Source organism: Vulpes vulpes, chromosome 2, assembly GCF_048418805.1.
Source record: "Vulpes vulpes isolate BD-2025 chromosome 2, VulVul3, whole genome shotgun sequence".
In the NCBI taxonomy this organism is placed as follows: domain Eukaryota; kingdom Metazoa; phylum Chordata; class Mammalia; order Carnivora; family Canidae; genus Vulpes; species Vulpes vulpes.
Window position 1 is genome coordinate 154871945 of NC_132781.1, and position 23961 is coordinate 154895905.

Sequence of the window (23961 nt, forward strand, 5' to 3'; positions counted from 1 at the left end):
TGCTGTTATCTTTTTTAGATCCTGATTTCAATTCTTTTGGATCCTGTCCAGAGTCTTGACCTGTCAAATTATGAGCAGTAATATAGTTTCTGTTTTTAAATTTAGGTCTTCAGGTGGTTTGTTACACAGCAATTGTTACACAGCAATAGCTAACTGATACATTTCCTTAATAAACCAGGGTTGCTTAATGATCCAGCAATTTTTGACTGGGACTCAAGACCTGATTCTATCCCAGATATTCACTAATAGGTGACCTTCATCTTCCATCTGATTCAAGTGTGTATGATTCTACTACTTGATTCCGCCAACCCCTTTCTTTGCCCAGCTAAGGTATTTTAATGTCTTCCCATTTTAATGCCTGCCTCTCTAAATGTACTTTAAGGCCATTCTATAAACCTAACATACCTTTATTTAATCCATCATTACACTTTTTTTTATTGAGGTAAAAATTCACAAATCATAAAATTTACCATTTTTACCTCCTTAAAGTATTCCATTCAGTGGTTTTTGGTATATTCACAATGTTATGAGGTATGTCATTGAAAAAGTGGTGGAATAGAGAATTTTAGGAACCCATCCCTTAAGAAAAACAACTAATAAACTGGCAAAACCCATCAGAATCACATTTTTATATAACTCTGGAATCTAGCCAAAAATGTATAACAATCAGAGGAAGGCAAGGTGAAGAAAGAAGCTATTGCTTTATGGTATGAAAGCACTGTGGGGGATCCCTGGGTGGCGCAGAGGTTTAGCGCCTGCCTTTGGCCCAGGGCGCGGTCCTGGAGACCCGGAATCGAATCCCACGTCAGGCTCCCAGTGCATGAAGCCTGCTTCTCCCTCTGCCTGTGTCTCTGCCTCTCTCTCTCTCTCTCTGTGCGACTATCATAAATAAAAAAAAAAAAAGAAAAAAAAAAAAAAAGGAAAAGAAAGAAAGCACTGCGGCATTTTAAATTGCCTGTCTCCCATCCGTTACACCCCAGAATTCTGGCAGCCACAAGGACACAGAGAGAGCAATACATGAAACGTATTTTTTAAAATCTGTATTTACGGTTCTGACCTGTCTGGTGACCCCTGATGGATTGGCACAGGGCTCGTCTTTGTTTTGTTTGATGTGAAGGGATACCAGGGCTGGGGTCAGCTTCCCAAGCTGTTTATGGTCAACACCTTTAAAGGTACAAGTATTGGCTGTGTAATAGTTTGGGGCAAGGGACAGTACTCAGAATGAGCAATAGACAGAAGGAAAAGCTGGGTCAGGAAGAGTCTGGGAAAGGAGATACATAGAGGATAAGAGCTTTCTTAAGTCTCCACACATACTGAGGAATTGAAAAGGCCAGGCCATCTGGGTCGGATGCGTGCTTCAAAAACACTAGGCTTCATCTGTGGCTGGCCTTCAGGCTGGGTGCAAGCAGGAAGCAAAGGCTAAGGCAGAGTGAGTGGCAAATGGCTTGGCTAAGCATTGGAAGGCCCCAACACACAGCCAATCTGCAAAGACTTGGAGAATCTTGGGAGGATCTTTTTCTTTTTTTCTTTTTTTGGCCCTAGGTAGTTAAGGAAACTGTCAAAACACAAGCTGATCACCTAACAGGAACAGATTTCATCAGTCTGCATACAACAGAGGACACAGACTTTACAAAAAGAGTTTAGAAAAATCACAAAACAAGAAACACTAACAAACCACAACAAGCAACAACAACAAATGGGGTGCAGATCTGTTTTCTACAGTTGCAACATATTTAAAATGACCAGTTTTCATCAGTGTTATACACACCATTCTCCAAATCCGGAGCATTTCCGCTCTCCCAAAAAAGAAACTGCAAACCCATTAGCAGTCCCTCTCCACTCCCCATCACCCTGGCCCCTGACAAACACTAATCTGCTTCCTGTCTCTTTGGATTTGCTTGTTCTGGACAGTTCATATAAATGGAATCCTACAATATGTGGTCTTTGTGTCTGGTTTTTTTTTTTTTTTTTTTTTTTTTTTTTTTTTTTTTTACCAAGCATAACATTTTTAAGGTTCATATGTTATAATATGTACTAGTACTTCATTCCTTTTTATGGCCAAATAATACTCCACTATATGGATATAACACATTTCATTTATCCATTCACCAGGTACATTTGAGTGATCTCCACTTTCTATCATAAATAATGTTAACATGCTTATACAAGTTTTCATACAAATACATTATTTTTGATTCTCTTGGGTATCTTTAGTGTCTAACTTTTTGGGGGGAATTGTCAAACTATTTTCCATAGTGGCTGTACCTGTTTACTGTCCCACCTATGGAGGATTCCAATTTCTTCACATCCTTGCCAACACTTGTTATTTTCCTTTTCATTTATTTTTTAAAATAAATGTGTTTATTTTAAAGAGAGATAGAGGGTGCACATGAGGGGAAGAGGGACAGAGGGAGAGAATCTCAAGCAGACTCCTTGCTGAATGCAGAGCTTGACACGGGGCTCCATCTCACAACCCTGAGATCACGACCTGAGCAGAAACCAAGAGTCAGATGCTCAACTGACTGTGGCACCCAGGTACCCCATTATTTTCCTTTAAAAAATTAATGATAGGGCAGCCCGGGTGGCTCAGCAGTTTAGCGCTGCCTTCAGCTCAGGGCGTGATCCTGGAGCCCCGGGATCGAGTCCCATGTCGGGCTCCCTGCATGGAGCCTGCTTCTCCTTCTGCCTGTGTCTCTATGTCTGTGTGTGTGTGTGTGTGTGTGTGTGTGTGTGTGTCTATCATAAATAAAAATAAAATCTTAAAAAAAAAGATTTAAAAAATTAATGACAGCTACCCTAGTGGATATGAAGAAATATCTAATTATGGCTTTGATAATGCAGTTCCCTAATGACCAATGATGCTGAGCATCTTTCCATGGGCTTACTACCAATTTTCCTTCTTTGGAGAAATATTTATTCAAAATTTTTGTCTATTTTTAAAAATTAAGGGAAGATTCACATATAATAAACACTGAGCATTAGCCATCTTAAAGAGTACAAGTCAGGGGCATTTAGTACACTCACAATGTTGTACAACCTTCTGCACATTCAAAAAATTTTGAGTTGTAAGAGTTCTTTACATATTTGGATACCAAACTTTTGCCAGATATGATTGGCAAGTATTTTCTTTTATTCTGTGGGTCATATTTTTATTCCAGATAAAGTGCTTTGATGTACATAAATTTTAATATTGATAAAGTTTATTTATTTTTTCTTTTGTTGCTATGCTTTTGGTGTCATAAGCCAGTTTTTTCTAAATAAAAAAAAAAAAGGAAAAAAAACCTGTTGCCTAATCTAAGTTCACAAACGTGTTTTTTTTTTTTAAAAGATTTTATTTATTCATGAGAGACACAGAAGGAGAGAGACGCAGAGACACAGGCGTTTATACAGGCATACCTTGTTTCATTGTGCTTTTCTTTACTGCACTTTGCAGATATTGTGTGTTTTATAAATTGAAGGTTTGTGTTAATTTTGCTTCAAAGTCCATCAGCGTTATTTTTCCAACAGCGTTTGCTTACTTTGTGTCTGTGACATATTTTGTTGTTGTTTTTAAATATTTTATTAATTTGAGAGAGAGGGACACCTGGGTGGTTCAGTGGTTGAGTGTCTGCCTTCGGCTCAGAGCGTGATCCTGGGATCCAGATGGGAGTCCTGCATCGGGCTCCCTGCAGGGAGCCTGCTTCTCCTCTGCCTGTGTCTCCACCTCTCTCTTTGTGTCTCTCATGAATAAATAAATACTTAAAAAATTTTGAGAGGAAAAGATATTTGAGAGAGAGAGAGAGAGAGAGAGAGAGAGAGAGAAAGCACAAGCAGGGGGAGTGGCAGAAGGAGAAGGCGAAGAAGGTCCCCCCACTGAGCAGGGAGCTAGACATGGAGCTCTATCCCAGGATCACGACCTGAGCCAAATGCAGATGCTTCACTGACTGAGCCACCCAGGTACCCCTCTGTGTCATATTTTGTAATTCTTACAATATTTCAAGTATTTTCACTATTATTATATTTGGTATGGTAATCTGTAAACAGTGATCTCTGATGTTACGACTGTAATTGTTCTGGGGTGCCATAAATCATGCCCATATAAGACAGTGGCTTTAATCAATAAGTGCTTTGTGTGTTCTGGTCACTTTGCCAATAGGCTATTGCCTGTCTCCCTTCCTGTTCTGGGGCCTCCCTATGTCCTGAGACACAATAGTGAAATTAGGCCAATTAATAAGCCTACAAAGGCCTCTAAGTGTTCAAGCAAAAGGAAGAGCCAAATGTCTCTCACTTTATTTTTTTTTATTTTTATTTTTTAAAACATGTTCATGTTTTTTTTTAATTTTTTTTCCTTCTATTTATTATTTATGATAGTCACAGAGAGAGAGAGAGGCAGAGACACAGGCAGAGGGAGAAGCAGGCTCCATGCACCGGGAGCCCGACGTGGGATTCGATCCCGGGTCTCCAGGATCACGCCCTGGGCCAAAGGCAGGCGCCAAACCGCTGCGCCACACAGGGATCCCCTGTCTCTCACTTTAAATCAAAAGTTAGAAATGATTGAAGCACCTGGTTGGTTCAGTTGGCAAATCATGCAACTCATGATCTCAGGGCTGTAGGTTCAAGCCCCACATTGCAGGGTGTAAGAGATTACTTAAAATTTTTTTTAAATATTAAAAAACAAAAACTAGAAATGATTAAGCTCAGTGAGGAAGGCATATTCAAAAGCTAGATGGGCTGAAAGTTAGACTCCCTGTGCCAAACAGTTAGCCAAGTTGTGAATGGAAAATAAAAGTTCTTGAAGGAAATTAAAAGTGTGTATTCAGGGACGCCTGGGTGGCTCAGCAGTTGAGCGCCTGCCTTTGGCCCAGGGCAGGATTCTGGAGTCCCAGGATCGAGTCCCACATCGGGCTCCCTGCATGGAGCTTGCTTTTCCCTCTGCCTATGCCTCTGCCCCCCTTTCTCTGTGTCTCTCATGAATAAATAAAAATATTTTTTAAAAAAGTGTGTGTTCAGTGAACGCACAAATGATAATAAAGCAAAACAGCCTCATTGCTGATACAGAGAAAGCTTGAGTGGTCTGTATAGGAGATCAAACCAGCCACAGAATTCCTTAAGCCAGAGCCTAATTCACAGCAAGGCCCTCATTCTCTTCAATTCTATGGAGTGAGGGGAAGATGCTGCAGAAGAAGTCTAAAGCTAGCAGAGGATGGCTCATGAGGTTTAAGGAAAGAAGCCATCTCCATAAAATAAAAGGGTGAGGTGAAGAAGTGCTAATGTAGAAGCTGTAGCAAGTTATCCAGAAAATCTAGCTAAGATAATTGACAAAGGTGGCTAATTAAACAACAGATTTTCAATGTAGACCAAACTGCCTTCTATTGGAAGATGCCATTGAGAAGTTTCACAGCTGGAGAGGAGAAGTCAATGCCAAATGACAGGGGCACCTGGGTGGCTCAGTATCTGACTCTTGATCTTGGGTCAGGTCTCCATCTCAGGGTTGTGGGTTTAGGCCCCACATTGTGCTCCACACTGGGCATAGAGCCTACTTAAAAAAAAAAAAAAAACACAGGTTGACTGTCTTATTAGGGGTCAATGCAGCTGGTGACTTTAAGCTGATGCCAATGTTCATTTGCCATTCCAAATATCCTAGGGCCTTTAAGAATTATGCTAAATCTATTCTGCCTATGTTATATAAATATAGCAACAGAGCCTGGATGAGAGCACATCTGTTGACAACATGGTTTACAAAATATTTTAAGCCCACTGTTGAAACTTACTGCCCAGAAAAAAAGGTTTCTTTTGAAACATTACTGCTCATTGACAATGCGCCTTGTCACCCAAGAGCTCCGATGGAGATGTACATCAAGATTAATGTTGTCTTCCTGCCTGCTAACACATCATCCATTCTGCATCCCATGGATCAAGAAGTGATTTCAACTTTCAAATCTCATTATTTAAGAAATACATTTCTTGGGGTGCCTGGGTGGCTCAGTAGGTTGGGCATCCAACTCTTGACTTCAGCTCAGGTCATGATCTCAAGGTTGTGAGATGGAGCCCCACATGGGGCTCTGCACTTAGCATGGAGTTTGCTTGTCCATCTTCTGCTCTGCTCCCTGCTCTCTAAAATAAATAAAATCTTAAAAAAAGAAATCCATATCTTAAGGCTATAGCTATCATAGAGGGTGATTTCTCTATGGATATGAGCAAAGTAAATTGAAAACCTTCAGGATTGGATTCACCATTCTAGACACCAGGAAGAACATTTGTGATTCATGGGAAGTGGTCAAAATATTAACACTCACAAGAGTTTAGAAAAAGTTGATTCCAACCCTCATGGATGACTGTGAGCGGTTCAAGACTTCAATGGGGGAAGTAGTTGCAGATTTGTTAACAGCAAGGGAACTAGAGTGAGAAGTGCAGCCTGAAGATGGTACTGCATTTGCTGCAATCTCAGGATGAAACTTGAACAGATAAAAGGTGCTTCTTAGTATTTTTTAAAAGATTTTATTTATTTATTTTAGAAAGAGAGTAAGAGACCATGAATGGGGGCAGGGGCCAGGCTGGGGTGTGGTTTGCAGAGGAAGAAGGAGAATCTGAAACAGATCTCACACTGAGTATAGAGCCTAATGCATGGCTCAATCCTATGACCCTGAGATCATGACCCAAGCTGAAATCAAGAGTTGGCTGCTCAACCAACTGAACACCCAGACGCTCTGAGAGGTGCTTCTTATAGACAAGCAAAGAAAGTGATGGATGTAATCTACTCCTGGAGAAGATGCTGTGAAGATCGTTGAAATGAAGCAAATGACTTGGATTATTACATAAACTTGGTTGCTAAAGCAGTAGCAGGGTTTGAGAGGATTGACTCCAATTTTGAAAGAAGTTCTGTGGGTAAAATGCTTTCAAACAGCATCACACACTACAGAGAAATTGTTTGTGAAAGGAATAGTCAGTGTAGCAAACTTCATTATTGTCCTATTTTAAGAAACTGCCACAGCCGTTTCAATCTTTGGCATTCATCATCCTGATCAGTCAGCAGCTATCAACATGGAGACAAGACACTTCACCAGCAAAAAGACCGTGACATGCTGAAGCTCAGATAATGATGAGCATTTAAAGTATTTGTATTTTTATTTATTTTCCGTAAAGATTTATTTATTTACTTAAGAGAGAGAAAGAGTATGCACGAGTAGGGGAAGGATCAGAGGGAGAGGGCTAGAATCTCAAGCAGATTCCTTGCTGGGCATGGAGCCCAATGTGGGGCTTGATCCCAGGACCCCAAGACCATGACCTGAGCTGAAGCCAAGAGTCAGCTGCTTAACTGACTGAGCCACTCAGGTTTTATTCCTATACATTGTTTTATTCCTTTGCCAATCTTCTGCTAGTATGGTACTGAAGTCTCCAATGAGAACTGCTGAACTGCCTATTCTTTCCATTCTGTCAATTTTTGCTTCATGTATTTTGGTGCATATATATTTTATTATTGTTATATCTTCTTGATACAATTGACTCTTTTACCATTACATAATGTCCTTCTTTGTCACTCAGAACAATTTTCATCTTAAATTCTATTTTGTCTAATGTTAGTATAGCCAGTCCAACTCTTTTGGTTATTGCTTGCATAGGATATCTTTTCCCATCCTTTTACTTTCAACTTCATTTTTGTCTTTTTTTTTTTTTTTTTAAGTAGTCTCCAATTGGGGCTTGAAATCACGACCCTGAAATCAAGACATGAGCTGCGATCAAGAATTGGATGCTTACCCAATTGAGCTGCTCAGGCATCCCCCTCATTTTTATCTTTGAATCTAAAGTGAATGTCTTATAAATAGCATATACTTGTATTATGTTTCTTTTTTTTTGTATTATGTTTCTTTAAAAAAATCTATTCTGTCAATCTCTTCCCTTTAATTAGAGAGTTTAAGTCATTTACATTTAATGTAATTACTGATAAGGAAGGATTTCTGCTATTTTGTTTTCTACATGTCATGTCTTTTTTTTTTTTGTTCCTCAGTTTCTCCATTACTGCTTAATTTTGTGTTAAATAGATATATTTTCTAGTATACCATAAAAAAAAAAAAAGATTCTACTTATTTATTTGAAAGAGAGCATACGCATGAGCCAGGAGAGAGGCAAAGGTAGAGAATCTTCAAGCAGACTCCCTGCTGAGCACAGAGCCCAGTGCTGGACTCAATCTCTTGACCCATGAGATCATGACCTGAGCTGAAACCAAGAGTTAGACACTCAACCGAGTCACTCAGGTGCCCCTCTAGTGTACCATTTTAATTCCCTTATCATTTCCTTCACTATTTATTTTCTTAGTGATTGTGTTGGGGATTATAATGACTATATTCAAGCATGTAATGAAGAATTTATAATTAAATTTATATGTACAAATACTATACTGAAAAAATATTATAGTACAGGGATGCCTGGGTGACTCAGTGGTTGTGTATGCCTTCAGCTCAGGGTGTGATCCCTGAGCCAGGGATGGAGTCTCGCATCGGGTTCCCTATGAGGAGTCTGCTTCTCCTTCTGTCTGTGTCTGTCTCTCTGTGTCTCTCATGAATAAATAAAATCTTAAAAATATTATAGTATAAAAAATATTATAGTATATAATTAAAATACATGTATTGAGATGTATGTCTGGCTCAGTAGAGTATGTGACTCTTGATCTCAGGGTTGTGAGTTCAAACCCCACATTGTGTGTGAAGCTTAAACATTTTTTTAAATAAAATATATGTATTGAAATACAGTATAGACAATGGTGTAGTAAAATTAATAAGATGTTAATTTCCCCAACCCTTTCTAGGTAGGTTAATCCAACGTGCCTCTAAGTGAAAAATTATAATTGACAATGCCTTTTTGGTAAACCTAACAGAAATTGTTGAGGAGTACATATCACCCCAAAATATGTCTTTTTTGGCAAACTGATTATTTAGAATTAAAGTTACTTAAGAAATAGCCAGCAAAGGACGAAAAAAAAAAACCCACAACAACCCTCTTCCCTTTCTAGAGGCCCTTGGAGCTCCCCTCCACTTGCTAGGTGTGATGCTGCCTGATTCAGGAATCAATTAATAAAGCCAATCAGATCTTCAAAATTCACTTGGTTGAATTTTTGTTGTTTCACACCTTCTATCAAAGAAAATATTAAAAAGTGAAATTTGCATATTTTACATTTTTTCTTGTAGAGAAGTATTATAAGTATTCATACCATTTTTAAATGTTAAAAGATAGACCCTGTTTGTGGACAAAATTCTGTTGGGGAAACGTAAGGGAAATACAAAATTAAGGAGAAAAAGGAATGATGTAAAATTTCCAACTTCTAAATAAGAGCTTTTTCACAAAGCTGATGGCGGGGGGTAGGGGAGCTTTATATTCCAGGGACTATAAAAAAAAATACTAGTATTAAAATGTGCCAGAAATGACATACTTTACTTGTAACACAAGTTTTAAGTTTTAGATGTCAACCAAAGATATGAATGAGGAAATACACAGTGTTTCTTTAGAGGGTCAAGTCTGAACACCCCAAAGGAAGCCCTTTCCTAAGTGTGGTACAGAGGATACAGAGCAAGGACCTTAGCCTCATGGAGGTAGAGATTGGGGCCGATTGCCTGTCTGGCAATCAGCCCAGAAACTCAGTTTACCTACACTAATGATTAATGGCTGAAAGTATTAACTGGCAGTCATTCTACAACAATTGCCTCGGGCAGGTAGGAGACAAAAGGACTGATTCTGGCTCCTGGCTCCAACAACACCTCACAGCTGCCTTATTTCCTTTATGGGGACAAAGGCGAAATGGAAATAGGCTCCAGGGGTTGTACAGAAAGCTAAGACCAGAGTGAGTGCTGTTCAGAGGACAAGCAGGGGTCACAGGGCTACAGACAGGTTCAAAGGTAGGTGGGCTGGGAAATTTGTTTCACCTCCTTGGCTAGCGGGGACGACAGTGCTGCTTTCTCAGAGCTGGTGTGTGGCCTTCCTGAGATCATGGGAAGAAAGCACTTACCTTGGGAACTTAGAATTAGGGTGAATTTTATGAAATTGCCACTGTTCAGCCATTCTGATCTACACAAAATGGCAGTTTCAATGGTTCAACCTATAACTGCTAGCCGCTAGCTTATTTTTACCCCAAGAGACCAAGCTGTCCTCTGACGAGATGAGGACAAAATCCACAAGGCTGCCTGAGACTGTGTTGTTAACAACCCTCCATGGGAAAGTAAAGAGATCAAGAAGGGAAACCTGGGGGGCACCTGGGTGGTTCTTCAGCTCAGGTCAGGATCCCAGGGTCCTCAGATGGAGCCCTGTGCCCATTCCCTACTCAGCGAGGAGTCTGCTTCTCCCTCTCCCTTTGCCTGCCACTGCCCCTGCTTCTGTTCTCTTTCTCTGTGTCACATAAATAAATAAATAAAATCTTCAAAAAAAAAAAAAAAAAAAGAAGGAAAACCAGCTGCTGCCACTGCACAGACAAGTCAACACTATTTTGGGGAAGAGAATGGTGAGGCTGAAATCTAAAAAATAAAAATTATAAAACTCACAAGGATAACCAGTCTGAGCAGCAGGAAAAACAAGGTTAAAAACAAGGTTAAAACAAGGTTAAAAGGTTAATAAAGGCTGGTCTTCCTGGAGTATTTTCATACATACAGATTAGGTGTGGTGCGAGGCCCTCTCCATGCATTGTCTTTGGGCCACAACCACAACCAACCAAGTGGGGACTATTAGGAGTCCTCATCCCTGCATACAAGCTCAAAGGACTTTACTCTGAACAAAGGGTGGCCCAGAGAAGTACAAGAACATGCCCAAGGTGGGGACGAAAGGGTTTGTGTGGCTCGAGGCCTGATTTCCAGTCTCCTGGTGGTAACTACTCCCCCTGACCGTCTCCCACTGTGTGCTCTGGGGTGTCCTTCACAAGTGATAAAAGAAATTAGGAAAAAAAAAACCCCGCCTCATAAGTGCTACATTCCCACTCGTGATGTGGGCAGCTGAGGTTTCTTTTATAGGCCATTTCCACAAATATTAATCTCCATGCATAATAACTGGCTATGGACAGATGTGCTTAGTAACAGCGCAATATAATTAAATATCCTTTCATCCAGGCATTTCAAAGGGCTTCACCAATGTTAATTATGCCCCAAGCTCTTGGGAAGTGGTGTTTAGTTCAACTTTATGAGTATTTAAAGACAAGCAAAGGCAATGCCACTGGCCCAGGGGTTACACAGTTTGAACATACACCTATTAGCAGCCCTCAGGTGTCTGGCCTAAGAGTGAACTTAGGTGAGCAGAACTCCTGACAGTAAGCTCCTCTTCCAGACCTCAGAGCTTGAAAACTGTCAATGGGTGTGCCTGGGGATGCCGGCAGGGAGGGAGGTAAGGAGGGGTGGTGCCTGGGTGGGTTCTGCCTCTGGACAAGCCCCTGTGCTCCCCTTCTGCAGAGGAACTATTCCAGGTGTGTTCACAGAAGTTACCTAAAGTGTAAGTGTTCAACAAATAAACGTGGACAGCTAATCCAGAACAGGGACCCGGCCCTGGACTGCAAGAGTCTGTCCTAGACTGAAACAACAGTTTCCCACAGAGGGGCAGGCTGTGAGAACCGCCTGGTGCTGGCCTCAGGCCAGCGTCTTCACCTGCAAAGTCTCTGGTTCTTGACTTCCTTCACCTGCAATGTCAGATACGGAGGATGTTTCTGAGGCAACAGTTAATCCAGCTCCCAACTGGCTCTTGACTTCACTGGGCACAGTCCACTGAGGTGGGAAAGAGGGAGGAAGGGGGCAGGGGCCATCCTCATCTTGAAGGCAAGTACAAGGATCTCAGCTACCTGAGAATGACCAAGACTTGGCCAGAGTCACAGAGCGAGCAAGCGTCAGGGCCAGGCCTGAACAGGTCCCCCCAACACTGTGCTCCCCAACATATTACAGATGAGGAAGTAGTGAGGCCTCCCAACTATCAGGAAGCTTATAATTAGGACACAGGTAGACCCAAGTGGGACATTGGGAGAATAGAGGAGGCTCTATCAATATAGACAGACATGAGGCACAAGCCAGGACTTCTGGTCACTATACTCGTAGCACAGTCTCTGGATGGGAGACTTGTCACTGGCGAGGGGAGTAGGATGAGGGCAACACACGAAGAGCAGGCAGCAAGGTGTCAGACTCAGTGGCTTTCTCAGTGTGGCCTCAACAGACCTCAGTATCAAGGGCAGGGCAGCAAGACCAAAGTCACTTCTCTCTCTGTTTCAGGTTTCCTGGGTGGACGACAAAGACCAACAGTCCTGGGCTGGAGTCCTGTGTGACTTCGGGGGGGATCAGCTTAACTCTCTGAGCCTCAGCCTCCCCTCTGAAAAGTGGAGCGACTGTAAACTCTCACAGGATTGTCACGTCACATGAAATAAGGCACATGTGGAAAGATCACCTGGCACATGAAAAATACTAACACAGTCCTGGCTTGTTACTATTATCTTTACCATTTTCATTTTTACTATCACTATTATTAGCAACAGCTCTAAGGGTGGACCCTTCTGGTTCCAAGAACTGATCTTCTCCCAGCTACAACTCCGGGAAAAAAACTGTTTCCAGAAAAGCAGCCAAAGGTCACAGACGCAGAAAACCTTGCTTGGGTAGTGGTGTCCGAGTGAAATCTCAGCTCCGATCACCTGTTCCAACACCTGCTTTTCATCTGCCAACAAGAGCCTCTATTTAAACACCGCGGTGATAAGACCAGTCATCACTTGCTATTTAAACTGACCTTCCACAATCCCTTAGGCTTAAAAATGCCCATAGTTAAGTATAGACCGTATTTGGGCTTGCTCTGAGGGTCACTCAGATTCAAATACAAAAGATGCATCTGTCTGGCTAAGCAGGTTCTGCTAACCTGTAACCTCGCTTCAGGCCACCTCCCTGACGCTTACCTTCTCCAGCAGGGGAGGCATTATCTTCCCCAGGATTGCCATTTCAAAACTTAATAATCAATGTCAGGGAGAGAAGGGGCCTCTCAGAGTGTCTGGCACAATGCAGGCAGCAGGGAGTGGTGGATAAAAGCAAGGGCCTTGGCAATGCACAGACTCAATTCAGATCCTAGCTTTATTACCTATTGACTATGTGGCCTTAGGTAAGTGAATTAACCTCTCTGTGCTAGTTTCCTAATATGCAAGATGGGATCGTAAGAGTACCTGCTTTAGGGGGCTTTGTGAGGATTAGCACAGTCCCTGTCATATAGTAAATCCTCAACAAATGTTAGCTGCCATTATGATCATGGTGATTACTATGGTCATTGGAACTGGCTGTGGAAGCGTGATAAAGGACTTGCATTTTCCTGCCAGGAAAACTGCCAAAGGTGATATCTGAGCTGGAGCTGGGAGGAGAGGTAGGATTTCTATTGGTGGAAACAGGGGATGGTGCAGGCAGCTTCAGTTTCCTTCACCTGTACATTCAGGTCATCCTCGTAATTACCCTATAGGATGCATTTAAAACTGACCTGCAAAGAGCTGCACGACTTCCCCCCAAGTTATAATGATAAAGGGAGCAAGAGCGTTGGGATTTGAAGGCAAGTTTCTCTGATGCTAAAGGCCATGCTCTTAACACCTGTTGCATCTCTACCTTTGTATCAAATTCTGTCCTGGAGGGTAAGATACTGACAGAAATAGCTTCCCTCACCTCCTTGCTAGACTGTACACTCCTTCAGGGAAGAGATACCTCAGGTATTTATACAGCCCCCATCCATGCCACACAGGCACCGAAAGCAGGTGCTCAGCTGAAATGCCTATTTGCTGAAAAGAAGAAACTGAGACTCGAAACTGAGCCTCCAGTGCCAGGAACCCCTGGTGATGCTGCCTCCTGGGCAGCTGGCCTCTTTTCACAGACCCCCGGCCCCAAACCAGGGCAGAGAGCACAGCTGCCACTGAAGGCAAATTCCTGACTTCACCCCATTGATCAAGCTGAACTTGGGCCCTCTTAATGTTCTCCTTGCACCAAAGATAAGAGATGGTTGGGGGCAGCCCACCCATCCCATATAACCACCTTCCACTGAGAGCCATCCCAGAGGGAGCCCCAGAAACCTGTTTGCTGTGTAACCCCACCACAGATTGGACCATGGTAGACACCTGACACAAGCTGGCCAAATAGATCTTCCCAGTAGTTGCAATCTCCACTGCCCTTCCTACCTCTGGTTCCAGGAGCTACCCTGTAGCCTTAGGATAGTTTTCTCTTTCAGCTCATCGCCTCTGAAATGAGTTTTTATTCCTTGCAACCAACAGCCTTAACAAAATAAAGGAGGAGGGAAACAACTTCCCCAGGCAGAATTAACTACACCTCCCTTTGCTTTACATACCTTCCTCTGTTCCTTTTAATAAGCACAGGCGCTTCTGAGCCAAGCACCCCCTGCATACTTCGTGCAAAGGCTAGGTGTTTTTCCATTGATCCACATGATTGGAGGGATGAGGGATGGAGGGAGGTGTTACTACCACCATTCTACCTATGACAGAAGCTCTGAGAGGCTAAGCCGTGTGTCCAACAACACTTAGCTAGGAAGGAGCAGAGTAGGGATTCGAACCCAGGTCTTCTTCCCTTTATCCCACCTAGAACTTCAGTTTGCTTGTAACTTGGCGAGTGTGCCTGTCTCCCATCTCGATTCATTTTTTTATTTTAAAAATTTATTTATTTTAGAGAGAGCAGGCATGTGCAGCAGGGAGGGGGAGAGGGAGAGAGAGTCTGAAGCAGACTCCATGCTGAGTACAGAGCCCAACAACTCCAGGCTCAATCTCACAACCTGAGCCAAAACCAAGAGCCTTAAGCTTAATGGACTGAGCCACCCAGATGCCCCCTCCTCCCTCAATTCTTAAGCTTGTTGGTAGAGTCACCATGATTGATTTACCTCTGCTCTAGCAGGAAGGTATTTCTGTAATAAGTAACTAAATATTATTTTGTAATTAAAATGGAAAGTTATTAGAAATTTCATCTGGGGGAGTGTTCTGTGTCTTCTTAGTATTTTTGTATTTGTCTATTTGGCATCCATTCATCACGGAACCTACTAATACTGCATTTTCTTATGTTCTGTGTACTTGATGCTCTGGCATTTGTGGCCTAGCTCATTAAGCACCAGACCATTTCTCCCCGGGCTAGCCAATTCTTAGAGATAGGAAAAAAGCATGCCCTGCAGCACTGTTTACAGTCACCTTAGATGGGATCCCTGGGTGGCTCAGCAGTTTAGCACCTGCCTTCCGCCCAGGGTGCCATCTTGGAGTCCAGGGATCGAGTCCCACATCGGGCTCCCTGCATGGTGCCTGCTTCTGCCTCTGCCTGTGTCTCTGCCTCTCTCTCTCTCATTCTGTGTCTCTCATGAATAAATAAATAAAATCTTAAAAAAAAAAGTCTATTACAGTCACCCTAGATTAGAAACAACCCTGAATAGCCAACAATAGAGAACCAATCCAGAAAATTTTGATATGACAACTCAATCATCCCAAAAGGACATGTTAAAGCACTACTCAATGACATGGGGGAGAAACCCACACATAGGCTTAAGTGAAACAACCAAGATACAAAACTTTCTGTACAACCTGATCCCAAATGTGCAACACTGAAAAAAGACAGGAAGGAAATATCCTGAAATATGAATAAAGCTTGTCTCCCGAGTAATAGAGTAGGTGATTTAAAAACAAACAAATCTAACTAGGAGTGTGTTACTTTAAAAACAGTTTTTTTACCTTTCTATTTTTATGTCTTTCTCTAACCCCCTATTTCTACGTATTTTAGTGAACATTTCTTTCCTCTGGATTACACGTTCTCCTACACATGTTGTGCCTGTTTCTGCCAATGACAGGCACGCAGACCCGGGACGTGTCTGTGAGCCAACGCTGTACTGTGCTACCCCCTTGTTAGAAAAACACAAAATTTCCAAACCACAAAAGCTCTTGCCTTGTAGGAGAAGGAAACCTCGCCGACCGGGTGGGCGCTGCTTGTGGGTGGGAGCTGGCGCAGCTGCAGGGCCGCGCTGGGGGCTCGGTCCATGGTGCTCTAGTGGCACATTCCCTGGGCCTGGCCTGGGAGCTGGAGCGGCTGCTGCTACGCGGGGCCCAGACTGGAGACCATCCTGGCGTCGTTCACCTCCTCTCGCCAGCCATCGGAGGACTTGAAGTCTCTTCTGGATGATTTACAGCCTCTTTCTCTCCTCCACTCAGGGAAGTGCCAAGTTCTCTCTCCCAAGCAGACAGACAAGGGTGCGATTCCCTATGCCGGTGGTGCTCTAGGGTGGTGGGGAGGGACATTAAAAATGCATGTACCATGAAGCATTGAGCCCAGCTTTGTTACATGAGGAGAGAATACTATGAGGACAAAACACCAGCTGCCATGAGAAGTGAAGCCATTAAAAAAAAAAAAATGTATCATGCCTTTGGCCCCTTAATAAAGACATGGCTCATTTACCTCAGAACTGTTCCCTCTGGCCCTTAAGAATCACCTTTTCTCTTCCTCCCATCACATCCTAAATCCTGCCTTTTCTATAGGCTTCCACAGAAGTAAAACATTGCCCTTGCTTACCTCTCCAGGCCTCCAAAAAAAATATCCTGCCATAAAAAAAAAAGGAACCATCTGTGTTCTGACTTAGGGAAGAAAGAATGGAAAGAAAAGCTACCTCTGTGGATGGTGGAAGAACTGGGATGCTACAAGGGTCAGCTGAGCACAAGTGAGGTAACACTGGGCCCTAGGAGAAGACCTGTCTGACCAGATCACATCAGCTCTGGGGGACTCAGGTGCCTCATCTGTAAAGTGGGGGTATTAATGTGGCCTCAAGTAAAATGAGCAATGACAGTAATTCCCATTAGCTTTATTGGACTGATATTTTCAGCACATGTCAAGCTTTTCTACTAAATAGAGAAGAAAGATGACGTATATGCTCCCAGGGTTCTGAAAGGCATGGGCAAAACCCCTTACCACAGTGCTAAGGGTTTCTTTGAGGTCTTCCTGGGCAGGGGGGATCCATACAAATTTGGATTCTACTACAAAGTCTGTAATTAATTAATTAATTAGTTTATTTATTTATTTTTCAATGTGGGGACTTAAACTCACAACCCTGAGACCAATACCTGAGCTGAGATCAAGAGCCAGATGCTGGGGATCCCTGGGTGGCTCAGTGGTTTAGCACCTGCCTTTGGTCCAGGGCGCGATCCTGGAGTCCCGGGATCGAGTCCCACGTCAGGCTCCCAGCATGGAGCCTGCTTCTCCCTCCTCCTGTGTCTCTGCCTCTCTCTCTCTCTCTCTCTCTCTCTATCATAAATAAATAAATAAATAAATCTTTAAAAAAAAAAAAAAAGAGCCAGATGCTTAACCAACTGAACCGCCCAGACACCCCTCTATGCTATTTTAATATAAAAATGTTTCAAATAGCTTTTGATTTGTCATATGCTACCTATTTTCCCTGGCCAAGTCATTTAACTTTGCAGTTAGTTTTCTCTGCTGTAAAATACAGATAATAGCGTTCCTACCCCTACAGAGTTGTTGTGAGAATTTGATGAAATAATGTGTGTAAAATGCATGCACAGCAAATGGTCAATGAATGGCAGCTATTATTAGTATTAATTTTATTTTTATCAGCTTAATTGTTTAATTTGCCCACAAATATCTTTCATGCATTCATGCAACAAATATTTATGGAGGGCTATGTGCCAAATGGACACAGCCTCTGCTATGCCCCAAGTCTTCAGTAAGTTGTCTTTTGCTTGTCCTACAACTTCCAGTTCCTTCTGTTATCTAGCCCTACCCCCAGGAATGCTGGTTCCTGGTGTGAACAGCACAGTCATATATCAGTGTCCAATGTCTAGCAGACACTGGATGCAAGGCTTAGCACAGGGGCAGCCACAAAGACCATCTGGCTCACTTTGTCTCACTTTATTGAAGGGCCTCAAAATTAAATTATTGCTGCTGCCTCCAGATGAGGTTGTACATGCAGTACATATTCAATATGTTAATTATACATATACCCATATACATATGGTTTATATATATATATATTCATATATATACAAGGTACACTCATCAGACAACTTTATAACTCACATCCCATAATCAGACCTCCCTCACTGTAAAGACCTATAAATATTTGGAATCTTGTGAAAAGCATAATTATTCTTCACTATGCTTTTATGTGTGGGTGAAAAGCATGACTGTGTTAAATTGATGTATTTTAGTGTTTTGGATATAGTAGCCTTAGAAAGGGAGAGTGGCCCAGGGAGGGACCTCTGAGAGACCCTTGGAAGCTTTCAACCTGGACTGGAGCTGAAGGGACACCGGAGCCTAAGCTGGGAAAGTATCTGCTGAATCCCCTGTTCAGTTGCAGCTTGCCAAGATCTGGCCCAGAGCTTGGCATGGTGACCTCCATACAATACCTACTGACTGGCTAAAGGCAGCCCTGTGGAGCACCTGGGGCAGCACGCAGGAAAGAATGGAATGGCTTACTCAGGCCTAATCGGCCACAACTCCAGAGATACAACAGCTGTAGCCAGCCCCGCCCACAGGATGTCAGAGAAAGCAAACAGGCCTGCGGGACATGCCAAGGGGGTGAAAGAAACCCAGGCCTCCTAACCTTCTTTGGAACCAGTTGCTTTATTCAGGTGGGTTTCTGTTTTTGCTTCTGTTGCTGTCATTTAATTCCCTTTTAAAAAGCAGCTTCCCTCTGTGCCTCAGGAACCCCCAGGCCTCCAAGGCATCACCAGCAAAGACAGGAGGCTGTCCCTCAGCTAGACAGGAGTTTGGATGAAAAGCTTTGGAGGAATTCTTTGCAACTTGTCCTCCCTCGTAAGGTGCACTTTCTTACCTAGTGACTCTCTTTTTCCGCTTCCAGGCACTTTTCTACCACTACCATATGCCCATGAGGCAAGCGGCCAACTCTGTGTTCCCAGCGACCCCTTAATTCTGAGGCCCTCACAGCCAGCAGTGAGCACAGGGTCATTAACTCCAAAAAAGGAAAGCTAATTCTAGGTGCTTGCTTCCATTCCATCCCCTGACCTTATCTCAATGAATTATTTCACCAACCCACACAGCAGGTTGGACAGATGAAAGAATTTCAGCTCATGGCTGCTAGGAGCAAGGTTTGTATTAGAATTTGGCTCTATCTGGAAAAAAAAAAAATCAGTAAAACACACACTTTCCCACCACCTGAGCACCTGAAGATTCAGCTTCTGGCTGGTGGTGATGCCAGCTACTCCAAGCCCTTCCCCTTTCCTGGGCTTTGGCTCACTACAGGGTTACACTCTTCAGTGCCCTCCCATGGAGCTGGAAACCACAACTTCCAGCAGCCGGTGCAGATCCAGAATGCCTCCCCGTATCCCACCTGCTAACTCCTCCATCTGCTATTGCCAGGAAGCCAGAGCCGGCGCGTTAGAGGAATGATTTTGGCAAAGTTACTGCATCTCACTTCCTGATTTGCTAAAGCCTGCCATCATCACCTAGATCAGGGCCATCCCGTGGTCCTCCACCCCCCTTGCAAAAATGGGGGGAAAATACCACTCCGAGGCTGTGAGACCCAGGCCGGCAAGGCTGGTGACAGCAAGAAGGGAGGGTGCTTGTACCAGGGGGCGTTAGGGGAGTCCAAGTGCATTACCTTTCCTGAAAAAATGAGGGCTAATTTCAAGTGCACCCCCCCGCCCCGTCTCAGGCTTAATCACTACTCACCGGGCGGCGTCTCCTCCAAGGCCCACCCAGGACAGGTTTCTGAGAAAGGACTTGGACCCTCGGCGCAGCCCGGGGCGCAGCCTCCGTAGTTCCTTCCCCGACTCCAGGGCGGCCTGGCTGCGGCAGTGTTTTGCTTTCAAAGGCCGCGCGTTGATTTGCCAGGCCGCCTGCCGCTCAGGGCACTTCGCGCCGGTGAGTGGCTGCGAGGGCGCGGTGGGCGGGGCGGCCCCCGGCCATTGGCTGCGCCGCCAAGCTTGCTTGCAGCGTAGGGGGAGCGGCTCGGGGAGGCGGCGCTCACCTGGAGGGGGGTCCCCGCTGGCGGCCGCGCCCGGGGCGTGGGAACCGGCTCCTCTCGTCCCCTCCGCCTGTCCCGGCGACGGCTCACCTCCGCTGCCCGACAGGTGCGCAGCCCTACCTTCCAATTCGCGCCCCCCCCCCCCCCCCCCCCCCAGGATTTGCTCCTGCTGTTCCTCCACCTGATACTCTCACCGCGCGTTCGAAGCCGTCGCGTCCCTCAAGACCCGGCTCCCCCCAGAGCCTTCTCGAGTATTCGGGGCCATATCCACATTACATCCCTTGCGGGGCCCTCCCCTAACACCTGTTGGCCGCGCTGCGTACCAGCCCTCCCAGCGCGTCGGCAGCTCCGCAAATGCCCGGGGTCCTCCGGGGAGCCTAGCGCTTGATGGGTGCGCACCTGTGTGCAGTAGGCAATAGGTGTCATCAACACGTGCGTGGGGCTTACACGCTTACACTTTTCCACTTACACGCATGTCTTTTCAGATCCTGAGACTTTGAGCCCATCCATGCCCATTTTACAGAAAAATGGCATTTGGGCCGGCACCCCAAAGGAGGAGAAAGAGCCACTTTTGGTTCAGATCTGGAGGCAGAGAGAGCTCAGAGGGAACACCTGAGAGCAGAACGACGTTGGCATTAAGTAGGAACTGCCCAAAGGACAGCGTGGCTGATTGCAAGGTTTTTCTGGGGTGTGGGTGGTAGCAGCTGCCATCAGAGGACCCGACCAGAGACAGCTTAATAAGACGTTTGGATTTGTCCTAATTTAATGGGGGGGGGGGGGGGGGTATTGTGGGTTCTGAGCAGGAGAGTGACAAGATCCCTGTCACTGCTCTGAAGCCTGCAAAGAGGGGCTCAAGGAACACTGTATGTCTGTCCTTGTACCGTTGCCCCTATCAATCTTTTCTTCTTTTACTATTATGCACAGGGCTTGGATGAAGGGTGGTTGTCTTCTTTTAACTAGGGTTTCCAGGTAGGCAACATTCTAAGGCTCTTGGTCTATCGCAAGATATTTGAGGGATCACTTAGATAAACCCTTATTAGGTTTCTGCCACTAATCCAGACATAGTTAACCAGAACCCTAAAATTCTGGCAGATTCCCCGAGGGTTTTTTTTCTTTTGAAACGCCTCTGATAATTGGCCAACAACTTTTCACGCTAAAGAAACACAGGAAACCATTGGCTGATGTGAGTACTCAGGAAGCGGCCTGCAGGAGGACTCTAGAATGTTAGGCCTGTGGTTGCCATAGCGACAGGGAGGCTGGGCAGGTCAGGTTCAGCCCAGGGGGACGAGACAAGGTAGGAGGCCGTTTCTGCTCTGGGATGGGTCGCGGGGGTCGCGGACAGGGAGGAGAGGACCTGGAGCAGCTCTTGAGACACCCACTGAGACCCCTGGCCTGATGGATATGTGTGGAATTCCGCTGCCGAGGTAGTTGGTGCCCCAGTGCAGGAAGAAGCCACAGTATCTGAGGCCCTCCTGCCTGAAGGTGTGCGCTCAAAGCCCCCACTTAAAGTGATGATGATAATGACCGAGTGCCCTCCCCACCGAGCTCCTACCAGGGGCATGGGCTTCTGACTCCCCTGCCTCTGTGAGGGTACAAACGGTTGGGGGCTCCAGTGCCAGGCAGTGGGTGGATGAGAAAGAGCTGAGTTCTAATCCCAAATCCACTCCAGCTCCTTGGGGGTCCCTCACCAAAAGCTTTCCTGCTCTGGGGCTCAGTTTATCCATCTGTAAAATGAAAGGGTGAGATTGGAATTTAGTGGTCACTAGAAGGCTGCTAAAGCTCCTTCCAGGTCTTTGACATGCTTTCTCAGTTTCTCATGAAAAGTACAAAGTGGATTATTTCCCTGAGTGCGCTTTGAAAAATGTAGAATACTTCCAAGATGCACCATAGCGTTATATATAACTGAATCAATAAAAATCTCATGTTCTTAAAACTACTCATGCAGGGATCCCTGGGTGGCTCAGCGGTTTAGCGCCTGCCTTTGGCCTGGGCCTGATCCTGGAGTCCTGGGATCGAGTCCCATATCGGGCTCCCGGCATGGAGCCTGCTTCTCCCTCCTCCTGTGTCTCTGCCTCTCTCTCTCTCTCTCTCTCTCTCTCTCTCTGTCTATCATAAAAAAAAAAAAAACTACTCATGCAAATACCCTAAAATTTCACATAAAGTAACAGTATACACGATTTAGTATTATTGCCATACACTTCCCATGAATATGCATGTATAAATTTATAAAATATGTGGTAATATTCTAACATAAATGATGAAGTTTTTTTAAACATGTAGTAGAGTGAAAACATACTTGTATTTATAGTCAGGTGAGTTAAAACCTTATAGACTGTAGCTCCTAAAGGAGAGAGTTGTATTGTGAACACATCTATATGCACTATGGCTAGAATATGTCTATCCCTTGTATTCATTCATTCCACAAATATTATTGAACAACTTGAGCAACCAGTATGTGCCAGGAAACAGACTGGGAGTTCAGTGATGAACTTTCTGTTGGGGAAGACCATAAACCAAGAAATGCATATAAAATAGGATGTCGGTTAGTGAAAAGTGCATTGAGAAACATAAGGCAGGGTCAGGGGCCGAGAGAGAGAGGGTGGTGTTCCTTAAGAGAGAGTAGTTAAGGAAGACATTCCTAAAGCAGATTGAGGAGAGACCCAGATGAATTTGGTGACAAGGCCAGAAGATGATACCCAGCATAGGGAAGAGAAGAATCCACATGCTACAAGGAGGTATTGCAAAAGCTGGAAAGGTTCCGTGTCTTTAGGTGGTGGGACATGACAGCTGCCTTCAAATACTTGAAGAATAGTCATATAGAACAGTGGCTTCCAAATGTTTTGACTGTGACCCATGGTAAGAAATGCATTTTATATTGTGATCCAGCACATACACATGACAAACAAAAACTTCACAAAAGACTGCAGGCTGTGACCTGAATTTTGAGCATCACCAATGTGGAGGAGGAGTGAGATTTATTCCAGGCTGATTCCAAGGGGTGGAATTAGGATGAATGAAGGGGGAAAAGAAATGAATCAACTTTGATACAGGCAAGAACTTTCTAGTAATTGGGACTACCAGTGGACTGCCTCGGGAATTTTCATACTGAGTTCTGGGCTAAAGGCCCAGCACTCTGTGAAAGTTTGACAGCCTCAAATATTTGCTCTATATTTTGGAAACTATATGCGATATCCTAATTTTAAAAAACCAACCATATGCACTCAAGACCGCCAAATGTCAAATTTTAGCATGTTAACGTTTAGTGTATGCTGCCTAGAAGTTATTATAGTGGTTAAGAGTGAGCAGAAGTCAGACTTCCTGGGTTCAAAGCCTGATTCCACCTCTTACTTCTGGTGTGACCTTGAGCAAGTCATCTAACTCCTCCCTCTAAACTTAAGTTTCTTATCTATAAAATGAGGACAATACTTGACTGGATTGTTGTAAGGACAGCATAAAGTGTTCTATACAAGGTATTTAAGACTGTAAGTGTTCAATAAATGATGGCTATTTTTAAGCCATTACTACATCATCCCTGTGCATGTGTTAACACCAAATATTAATGAAAGCCTACCGTGGACCAGGCAGCAGCATCTACTTCATCATAGGGATCATTGTATTGAATCCATAAGCACCTTGAAAAGAAAGTACTGTTATCAGTTGATAGAGGGGGCAGTGGGCTCAAAAGATTGACTCATCTAGACTCAGAACTGGTAAATGGCAGAGCATAACCTTGAATCTGAGGATACTATTGATTACTGTACAGGCGCTCACCTGGGAGCTGCTTGGACATATGCCATTGATAAGGAAGATGGTATATCTTCATTACTCTTTTTTGAGATTCTAGGCCTATGACATCCTGTCATGAACAGTTACACAAGGAACTGGAGCAGTAGGGTACATCTGGGCAGTGCTCTGTTCACACCTGGGCTGCAACCGCTCTCATCGTGGCCTCACAGGTATGCACTACCAAGGCTGGACAGCATTATTAATAGTGCGGACGTTAGGTGGTAGGGTTATGGATTGTTTTAGAATGTCTTTTTA

At 44.2% G+C, this 23961-nt stretch overlaps 2 protein-coding genes across 14 annotated transcripts in view; one reads left to right on the top strand and one right to left on the bottom strand.

Moving 5' to 3' along the window:
• The window catches only part of NIPAL3 (NIPA like domain containing 3), a 52137-nt gene extending 32331 nt beyond the window's left edge, over nt 1-19806 (bottom strand). The window contains exons 1-2 of one of the 2 annotated variants that reach the window (XM_026012455.2): nt 19626-19806; nt 15876-16203 (exon numbers count right to left, since the gene is read on the bottom strand). In XM_026012455.2, coding sequence (XP_025868240.1) covers nt 15876-15968 — 93 coding nt within the window. In that variant the 5' untranslated portion in view covers nt 15969-16203; nt 19626-19806. The remainder of the gene's footprint in view (nt 1-15875; nt 16204-19625) is intronic. The other variant, XM_026012456.2, reaches the window with a different exon arrangement.
• A 79-nt stretch (nt 19807-19885) lies between these two features.
• Nucleotides 19886-23961, top strand: part of STPG1 (sperm tail PG-rich repeat containing 1) — a 50722-nt gene continuing 46646 nt past the window's right edge. For 3 of the 12 annotated variants that reach the window (XM_072750794.1, XM_072750800.1, XM_072750802.1), the window contains exons 1-3: nt 19895-20026; nt 20406-20559; nt 23758-23876. The gene's annotated coding sequence lies outside the window, so the exon portion shown is untranslated. Of the gene's footprint in view, nt 20027-20405; nt 20598-23757; nt 23877-23961 lie in introns of all 12 variants that reach the window. The other 9 variants (XM_072750796.1, XM_072750804.1, XM_072750797.1 and 6 more) reach the window with 6 other exon arrangements.